Source organism: Lachnellula hyalina (assembly GCF_007821495.1).
Source record: "Lachnellula hyalina strain CBS 185.66 chromosome Unknown contig00173, whole genome shotgun sequence".
Classification (NCBI taxonomy): domain Eukaryota; kingdom Fungi; phylum Ascomycota; class Leotiomycetes; order Helotiales; family Lachnaceae; genus Lachnellula; species Lachnellula hyalina.
The window spans coordinates 52,302-62,118 of record NW_022157287.1 but is presented as its reverse complement, the minus strand read 5'-3'; the positions used below and the strand labels follow the sequence as shown (position 1 = coordinate 62,118).

The following is a 9,817-nucleotide window of genomic DNA, read 5'->3' as shown; positions in this document are numbered from 1 at the left end:
GGTGGGGTCTGGAGCTTGGGGATTGAGTTTGGGTAGAGAGAAAGGTTGGTGGGGGGAGAGAGCGTGGGGGTTTGGGAGGGAGGCGTTTTGAGGGTTTGGTATGATGGCATGGCATAGCATGGGATGCGGGCAGGCGTTGGGTGCATATGTGGGGTTTAAGGCGTATGAGTGAGAATCTATTGTTGATTTGGGAAATGGAGATATGAAACTGGTGTCTCTGTTGGTTGCATGAAGCGTCTTCTTGCCATAGGATATATGGAGGTCACTTGTGAACACAGACAGACCCATCTAGTGAGGTTGCTGTAGAGTTCCCACTCCTTCCTGTTCGATGATTATTTGTTTGGTCCCATCATTGTTTCCTTCGCTGTATCACCGGTCGGGAGCGAAACTCCGCCAGTCTGTTTCTTTTCCAATTATCTGCTACGTATTAGCTATGTCGAGCCCTTTCGAACTCCCTAGACATATCTTTCCTATTCGGTGTATTCAAGACGAACGTCCAGGTTCAATTTGTATTCTTCAGATCCATGTTGTACTTTTACATCTTCTCAGCGGCACCAGAGGGCTTGCTACGGGATTAATACAGAGCCAAGTAAGCTAAGCATATGTACGTCTTTCTAAGAATGTAACCCGGCCGTTGATTTCCTCATCGGGAGGCGACATAAATCTTAAGCGCCGGTTTCAAGGAATTGCATCCAGAAACATGTGAACGCCAAAGGTGGGTATGTAGTGGATATTCCAACATGTTGGCCGTCACATCCAGCTACTGGTAATTATAAATCATAGTTGCTTATCATCTCCAGATTGATATTCCACATCTTTGTTATTGTATTTAGTCATCTTCGAAATGGTAGGATTTTGGAACTTGGCAATTGCTGCCGTATTTGGCCTCCTATACTGCGTTGCCGTTATCATCTACCGCCTCTTCCTCAGCCCACTGTCAAAATTCCCCGGTCCCAAACTTGCAGCAGCAACTCTCTGGTATGAATTCTACTACGAAGTTGTCAAAGAAGGACAATTCATGTTCAAAATCCAGGAGTTGCATAAGCAATATGGTAATTGCAAACCACATATCTGACTGAATTGGCTAGCTAATACAAGGCAGGGCCCATTGTCAGAATCAGCCCCTTCGAACTTCACGTTGACGACCCAAATGGCGATTTTTACCACGTCGTGTTCTCTGGAACGGCAGTACGTGACAAGAACCCCTATGAGATTGCTCAGTTTGGAACCAATGATACCGGATTCGGCACTGTTGACCATTATTTGCATCGAAAGCGTCGACAAGCTCTCAACCCTTTCTTCTCCATGGCCTCTATCAATCGTCTTGAGCCCATCATGAGGACGATGATTGAAAAGCTATGTACACGGATTGACGAGGCACAGAAATTCAAGACGCCTCTGAACATGCGCCTCGTTTATCTATGCTATGCAACGGATTTTATAACTACCTATGCGCTGAACAACTCTTGGAATCATCTGGATAGCCCTGATTTCTCGCCACTGTGGTGTCGGACAATCAAGGAAACTGGCGCTATGAGCAAGTGGACTAAACAATTTCCGTTCCTGTACGGGTTCCTGACAAGTATGCCTGACTGGCTTGTCGGAAAACTTAATCCGGGAATGATTCTGGTTTTGGATATGCAGCGTGTAAGTCCTCCTTACAGGATTTAGATGTGTATTCTAATATTCCCAGAAAATCAAGAGCATGGTACAAGATATCAATGATGGCAAGGTCGGTGGAGAAGACGTCTCTCTCAACGGAGGTCCACGTACCGTCTTCCAAACGTACGTTCTCTTGACTTATCTCAAACCAGAGAATAAGTTCATGGCTTCTCTTATCCAAATGATTACGCCGGGGTTTACCCTTGTAAATACGTTATGAATCTTGCTAATTTCGTAACCAACCAGACTCCTCAACAGCGACTTACCAGCTAGTGAGAAGAGCGTCCACCACTTGTGGCAGGAAGGGCAGTAAGTGACCTCGGAGATATATATACTACTTCACATCTTTCAGGGGTAGCTTACTCTCTATGCATGTTTTGAGAATTGACTGCTCCCAAAATCTTGTCTCAACTCCCATGGAACATTGGTTTACCTCATGCCGCAGCACAATACTAATTTCGAATGACAATTAGGAACGTCATAGGCGCTGGTGCCGACGCAACAGCCTACGTACTTTCGATTACCACTTTCCACCTACTAAACAATCTAGACAAACTTGAGAAACTGCAAGCAGAACTTCGATCTGTAGCTGCTTTTCTGCCAAACGGCCAAGGTTGGAATCTGACAGCAGTACGACAGCTTCCATACCTGGTTGGTCACTACTCGTAGCACAATCTGGTTACTTTAGCTGATATATCTAATAGACGAATGTTGTTCTCGAAGGCTTAAGGTTGTCCTATGGAACATCCAGTCGCCTTACTCGGATTGCTCCGAATGAAAATTTGAAGTTCCAAGACTGGGTCGTTCCTGCTGGCACACCAATCTCAATGACGGCGTACATTATGCATCACAACGAGAAAATATTCCCCCATTCCCATAGCTTCGTCCCTGAGCGGTGGTCTGAGCGAGACGGTGGGACGCCAGGGCTCGAACGCTACATGGTTTCTTTTTCCAAGGGCTCACGACAATGCATTGGTATGAAGTACGTCTCTCTCTCACCTTGGGACCTCTCATCTTATCTCGTCCATGATAATCGTATATTACTTAGCTGACAGATCCCAGTCTCGCTAAAGCTGAAATCTCCTTAACACTGGCCACGCTATTCCACCGATATCAGGACATGGAACTATTCGATACGAATTTCGAGCGCGATGTCAAACTGACACATGACATGTTCTTGCCCCAGCCAAGCAAGGAGAGCAGGGGAATACGAGTCGTTTTCAAGTGAGGTTTTTGAGGAACAAAGTGTAGGAGAAGTTGAAACCCCTTCTTGCATTCACATGATGTTTTGAGATACCTCATTGTACTTGGATCGAAGATAACTGGGGAGGCTTTTGTATGGGACCTGAGACTCACTTGGCTACAAATACAGTGAATCAAAAACTCAGCTCACGCCAACTTCCACAATATCGAAATGTTCGACGGTATGTCTACCGTAAGCTGAACTTGACCCTAATCAATCAAAGTAACGCCATCAAAACACCTAGAAAATGGTGCGTCTGTCACGTGTTATTATTCTTATAATGATTTGAAAGTTCCCTTCAGTTCATTCAATTAACTGTGAGCAAAAGTAATGCTGGCATCTACACAGCCTATCTTGGTTTTTCATTTATCTTTTCATCAGACTACTAAGTCTAGGTCGCGATACATTATAAACCCCCTCCCTTTCCCTTCTCTTCCTTCCCCCTCACGTAACCTTAGCGATAATGATGACTAAGCGAACGAGGCATAACCTTTTCGCAACAGGTCCATTATCTGAGGATCTGCATATAAGTCAAGTCTATAGCATCTAAAGCTATGCAGTGGAAGTGATCACTCCTATGTTACCAATAAATAGCAAAGCAAGGATTTATTCATTCACTGGCCGAAATCATTTGAGCTTTTCGAGGTCGAGTGCAGCTGAAAAGGGGCAGTCATCGTAACCAACAGCCGATATTTTAAAAAGGGGCAAAACAAAATAAACAAAAACAAAGCGCCCCTATCCCCCTCGGCAAAAAAAAAAAAAGGGATCCCAACAAAACTATTCAGACCAGCTGGTCTGACTAGAAACCCAACCCCTAAGAGGTCTGGGGTTTTTTATCGATCGAGGATTAGCCATCTGCAAGTTAGGCTCCCTTGCGTGGTCGAGTTCGTCAGCCTAAAGTCGTAGCCCGACTTCCTTCACACAAGGAATACACTTTGACCTGAACCACCAAGCCAAGTGGCCGCCCATGTATTTGTTGCAGGGCTTTTGCTTATTTGGCTCTATGCTGTGTGTGGTCTTTGGATGTCTGGGCGGTGAGAAGTGAATCTTTACCGTAGCCGTGGATCCGCCCGCGAATACAACTTGAGACTACTTGTCATCTGGGGGCCGGTGATGAGGGAGGGTCGAAAAAGAATCCGGCCTAGCCTTCCAGGTCAGTTCATTAGAAGCAGCAGAACCTTGATTTGAGACCCGACTTTAAGGTCCATGTTCGACGCCGTGACACTATTTGCTGTCAGAACTCAGCGTGTCGTCAATTCTGAAAGTCATTGGGGTGGAATGGTAAGCTTTGGAAAGCTGGTTGTGATGTGGCAACGTGGGGACTCCCTATTCTACCTTCTCAGTTGACTCCGCAAGACATTTAATCGGACAACTCGAATTGTTTGAAAAGTGGAGATGAGTCTTCAGGAGATGAAGTGGCATACATTCCAATGCTTGCCTGGCCTAAGCGGAGTTATGGTTGATTCTTGACGAAAAGTTCGTAGAAGTATCCTCATAAACTTTTGTATATTACTATATCATATTTTCCAGTCATCGAGGAACCTAAAATTCTCAAATGCTTCCGCTAGAAGCACATAAATCAAAAAAATCAAAACCAACTCAATTTGTAAAACATCCTCGAAGCTGATCCACCAGCAGCTGAACAAGCCTTCCTTAAACAAGAGAATCGGACGGGGACCTGCGGTCCCAATCCTGAATCATTATTCCATCCTTCCGCTGTCTCTCTAGTGTGCCTGAATTCATCTCATAGGCATTCTCCACCTTTGTCGTCACTATTATACTGTCCTCTTGCTCCGGTGGCCACTGCGCGTTATCAGGTTTGTCGGTCCAGACGTTTGTGATGTTTGTGATGTTCGTGGCGAAAGATCGAGATGGCTTGTTTTTGTGCTTCGGAGTGCCCCCCTTGCCTCCCAATGGCAGCCATCTCCTCACCCTCCACTCTTTAGACCTTTCGCAGAAGTTTGTGAAGATGGGTCGAATGGTAGGGATGCAGGAGACAACGTGGACGATCCAGACTTCGATGCTGGAAAACTGTTAGCACGAACAGATAGTTTAGAGCGGTTAGAGTCCTTACATGAACCACACTCCCAATAAGCTGAGTTGGTCTTCAAAGATGTTAGCTGATGAGATATTCAAACGCCATAGACAAGACATCAGGGTGAGAAAAGATGAGGACTTGCATGTAGAGTCTGAGGTTCTTGTGATTGTATAGACATAGTAGGTCTTTACAGAGCCAGCAGCTGCAGCGCTATTCAAGATCAGTCGGACTTTCAGTCGCGTCTAAAATGGACAGCACTTACAATAAGCCGGTTGCAAATAGAAAGACAAGCCCAATCTTGATGTGTATTGGGAGCTGGAGGGACCAAAAGATGGTTATGGGATAAAGCGAAAGAACTATATCCAGAACTGCTTCGTAGCCTGAAACTCTATCAGCATGTTTCCTGCTAGCAATATTGGGGGGGGGGGTTCTTTACTTGACCAGAAATAGGCGAAGATTTGATAGCGCCGACGCCCAAAGCAATGTCCCTCAAGACTTTCGTCCCATAGTTTAGCTGCAGGCTGACATTGATTCCAGAGCAGCGGGGTAATTCCAACGCAAACAAAGACGTTGGTGTAAGCCATAAAGTACATAAACCATTTGCGAAAAGGCTTAACCTTTAAAGTATCTCCCTGAACAATTATGAGATAGCTAATGATCGCGAGTTTGCCCAAGCCTAAGGCAAGGATAGCTGTTCCGCTGAAAAACCATCTGTATTTCAGAGCGTTTTCTCGAGACCAAGCCTGCAAATCGCCCACATGATTCCCCAGCCCGTACTCAACAGAGAAATTCATAGTGATTGTAGCAGCAAGGCAGGAAAACTAGGGGAAAGTTAGAAATATGCAAGGCTAGGGAGACTAAGGACTTACGTAGGTAGCTAATGAAAACCAGAATGCTGCATCCCACTTCCGTGCCATTGCGACATTCACATAGATTCGCATTCCAAAAACAATAGTCCCTATAGCACATGCTGTCCATCCAACTGAGAGCAGCTGTATGCCTAAACTCGAAAGGGAGGATGGGGCTTTCTCTGTCTCCATTGTCTCGGCGTTGGTGTATTTTCGTGATTCAAAAGTGAGGAAAAGTTGTAAAGTCGTCGAGTGGAAGAACCAGGAACATAAGTTCAAGGAGGGCATATTTATAACGGTAATTATAATGTTGTATGTTGATGGTGCTAGTAATGTGAATTGGGTAGGCCCGCATATCAAAAAACTCATCGAATTGCTTTCACAAGTTCCGGAGATTGCATTCACCCAAGAACCTTGGGACCCGTTCAAACCATACTTGACCAGGAGAATCGAAAGCAATATTCCTCATGACAAACTCAAGTAGTTGTCCTCCACAAACAAATAGAAGCTGCCGAACCCGAACCAAGAGAGAGTTGGGAAAAGCACCACCGCCCAGCCCCCTTTGAGCGGCGCCCTCCAGTAAACACCACGAAAACTGGCAAAAAACAGATATATATATGCCTGTTAATCTGCGGCACTAGCCTAATAGAACGGGAAGGCTAAGAAATCAGAGTATCAAGAACGAGGAATACACATACGCGTCATGTCAAGCGCAGGCGCAGGAGGGCACTTGCACTGCTTAGCAAACCTTTTGCACTAAGTACTTCATGCTTGCGTTGCGTAGTATCGATGAGTTATTGGAAGGAATAATGAGTAGAGCCTACTGAATTCCAGCTCAACTCGACGATGGTATTGTCCCGTTTTGAAGGAAAGGCTTCAATAGACGTGTAGTCAGCCCCTCGACTTGGCTCGACAAGAAAGTGGTTCGATGGTTGAGGCTCATGAGCTTGGGTGGGAACAATACTGTAGGGAGAAGTCTGATTATCTTGGGAAGTTCTCAGAGGCATGGCATGCTGTCTCCAGAAGAGGAAAAAAGTATGATGTAGGTTTTAGACTCGAATCTCATCAAAATTCAGTAACGACAGATCTAACACATCAAATGTAGGTTCGTACCAAAGATAGTATCCGCAACTTGGCGGTCCTGACAATGAAAGAGCAGCTGTTGGACACCGATAAGGAAGGAGTCACCTGTCCATTTTCTCAACTTGACTTGGAAATTCACTTGATTCCAAGTCAACTTTCCGGAGCTCGATCTTTCCCCGATGTCCAACAGAAGAACCGAACGAAACAAATGCCGTCTTCTATTCTTGGATAATATTGGTCCAGTTTCCCGAATCCTATCCAGAGCATAGCGCAATATCTCCAGGCGGCTAAGCCAAACCCACGAACGTGGGCAAGGACCAGGTCTTGACTCTTGTTAACGCAACCAACTCTCCCTGTTGGGATTTTCGGGTGCAGCCGTGGCTCAGAATGATGCTTGCAATTCGAAGCAAGCGGATGATCCATCATGAAATCTAGTACCTCCGAACGGGTGTGGCGGCTTGATTCGAACTCCTTATTTCGAATTATATTCCTATTTCTCCTCTTCCCTCTTCAAGCTCCACAGTTTCACGGAAAAGCTACACATAAGAAGAGCATTGATATTACGAAGTATACCCTTCAAACAAGAGGAGATGCTTTAACAAGACTGTATACTTGCACTGCCCTGTTATAAGCGCGGCTCTATTGTCGAGTCGTTGCCTCTGCATCGGGTCTCTTTCAGACCGAAACAAGGTCGACATATGCTTTGTCGTGTTCGCATTACGGATCCTCCCTACCTTCAGCTATGATAGGATGTTGACGTGCTGCAAAGTTACGAGGTAATTCATAGAGTGGCCAAAGAGGGTCCTGACCAAGATAAGCTTCTAGAATACAGTTGTTGTAAGGACCAAGACGACCAAGTTTTGGCCATCGGGATGCAGCAGATCAACATATAGGAGTATTATAGGCAAGGGTTCTTGACTGCCGGTTATCGACAGGCAGCACGCAACCATTCCCTTGAAACATGAAACATTGCTGCAACTCGAGGACCAAAAGAGAGGGCGGTAAAAGGATCTCTAGCTTGAAAGGGTACGCGTTTCCTGAGAACTCGAAAGCCGATGACATGCGCCGGCCGTGCTGAAAGAGGCAAGCCGTACAGTGCTCTCTTCGTAAACGCACAATGTCAATGAAGAGGTCAGGTGAGCCTGTGCGTCTCTCGGGCTTATGGCGGGCAGAAGCGTTTCCATACGGAGTACGAGCTGGACACCAAATGTGGCTACCCACGTCATAAGTTGGCAGATGATTCTCTTCCGCTCATTATTATTTCTCTTTTCACACTCACAGGGTTGAGTCTCGTGATGGTTACTTGACCGCCGGAAAGTCAAGTGATTGCAAAGGGGCCACCGTCTTGGTTGGCTACATCTTTCCAAGCCCAGAGGTATGGGTCCAAGGTTGGGCTGCCCTCTATTCAGACCTTCATTCACATGTCGTTGGTGGTTCGCGGTCTTCTAGATCAGCGCTAGAACGAAGATCTTCTGTCACGTTACAGTATTGATCCCTCCATCTGCAGGAAGAACTACAACCTTCATGGGATTTGGGCCATATTATAGTGCTTGCATATTGGTAGTTGAAGGCTATGTACTTCGTACAAAACTTGCTCTGCTAACACTACGGTACTTTATATGCTACTACTCCTACTGTATGCGGTTGGAAAACCCGGAGAAAACTGCAGCTTCGGATGATCACGGCCTCCCCGTAAATCCAAATATAGATTTCTTTCTCGCCTTACACTGTACAAGCCACACTTGGAAGTACCGATGACTAACAATGCTGTGGCTCGTATCGGTATCACCGCCGAACTCTGCTCTGCCCTGCCACTTTGACAACTCACACCTTTGCCACAACATTAACACGATTGCGCATAGCCACAGCACCGACGTGCGGCAAAAGCAAGTACCACGATGATGCCCCGAGACATACATGCTTGCAATTGAGATATTTTCTCTCTCATGATCTATCGGCATGCTGTGGAACTGTTCTCGCAGCGAAGTTTACGTCGAGTTCCACTTTGCCCACCATGGAGTTGGGGGTCAGGCTAGTCTCGAATGGCTGGCGACCCCTCATCCAATTACCTCCCAGAAGTGCCCTGCCATCGCAAGCTCAACCATCGTCAACATCAACGTCAACGAATGAGACATTCAGGACGCCCTTTCATCTCACCTGACTTTGAACTAAACACACTTCCCAACAAGGATGGGATGAGTCCAGTCTTCGTTCTATGCGTTCTACAGGTCAGTAAGGCTTCACACTACTCTCAACGTTCGGGGCAGCCGGGAGATACTATCAAGACTTGCGGCCCGGACGAGTTTCGCAAAGGAAAGTCCTCGAGCGTGTCCTGGTTGGTCCTACCCCAGATCAGAATCAGGAGAGACTCGAGTATGTTCATGCAGGAGACTCCTGTTCTGGCTCTGAGGGTCTAATATGAGGTCCAATCTTACGTTGCCCAAGACTCTAGGTCGGCAAGACTGCAACACAGGAAAGACTCGGGGCAATGCATTAGCTGGCGGATTCTATGAGAGGTCCATGAAAATACGATCATCAGATGCAGATGGTTGAAATGTTTCACATATTTCAATATGTGCTGCAGTGTAGTACACTTTTGCGTTACTCATGCAAGTCATCGTCGCCGACAGCATCTAGTTCACCACAGACATATCCGCCTGCGGAAGTGTATGTGAAATATTACTTATTCACTCTGGATCTGGATAGGGGCACAAAACTCGATGCTAGGTGCTCTGATGCTTGCCTCAATTAAAAGCAGAAGTTTCAACATATCGTTTATGGAACTCTCACTGGAGAGAAGCTCTCCTGCAATCTCCAAAGATACCAAACGCGGCGGATGGCGTTTGAAACAATTTCCTGGACACGCGAATGAAGTTTCTACAGCCGTAACGCGGGGTCCTGTAACCGGCAGAAGCGCAGCTGCAGTCATTCTTGGGGCCGCTG

General features: G+C 46.3%; 1 protein-coding gene across 1 annotated transcript; it reads left to right on the top strand.

Moving 5' to 3' along the window:
- Positions 1–844: 844 nt before the first annotated feature.
- Positions 845–2,890, top strand: LHYA1_G008299 (Cyrochrome P450 monooxygenase; the record flags this gene model as incomplete). Its single annotated transcript, XM_031153219.1, has 7 exons — positions 845–1,052; positions 1,103–1,647; positions 1,694–1,785; positions 1,909–1,971; positions 2,136–2,313; positions 2,367–2,644; positions 2,725–2,890. 7 exons carry the CDS (start codon positions 845–847, stop codon positions 2,888–2,890), a joined length of 1,530 nt encoding a protein of 509 aa, XP_031002357.1.
- Positions 2,891–9,817: the final 6,927 nt, after the last annotated feature.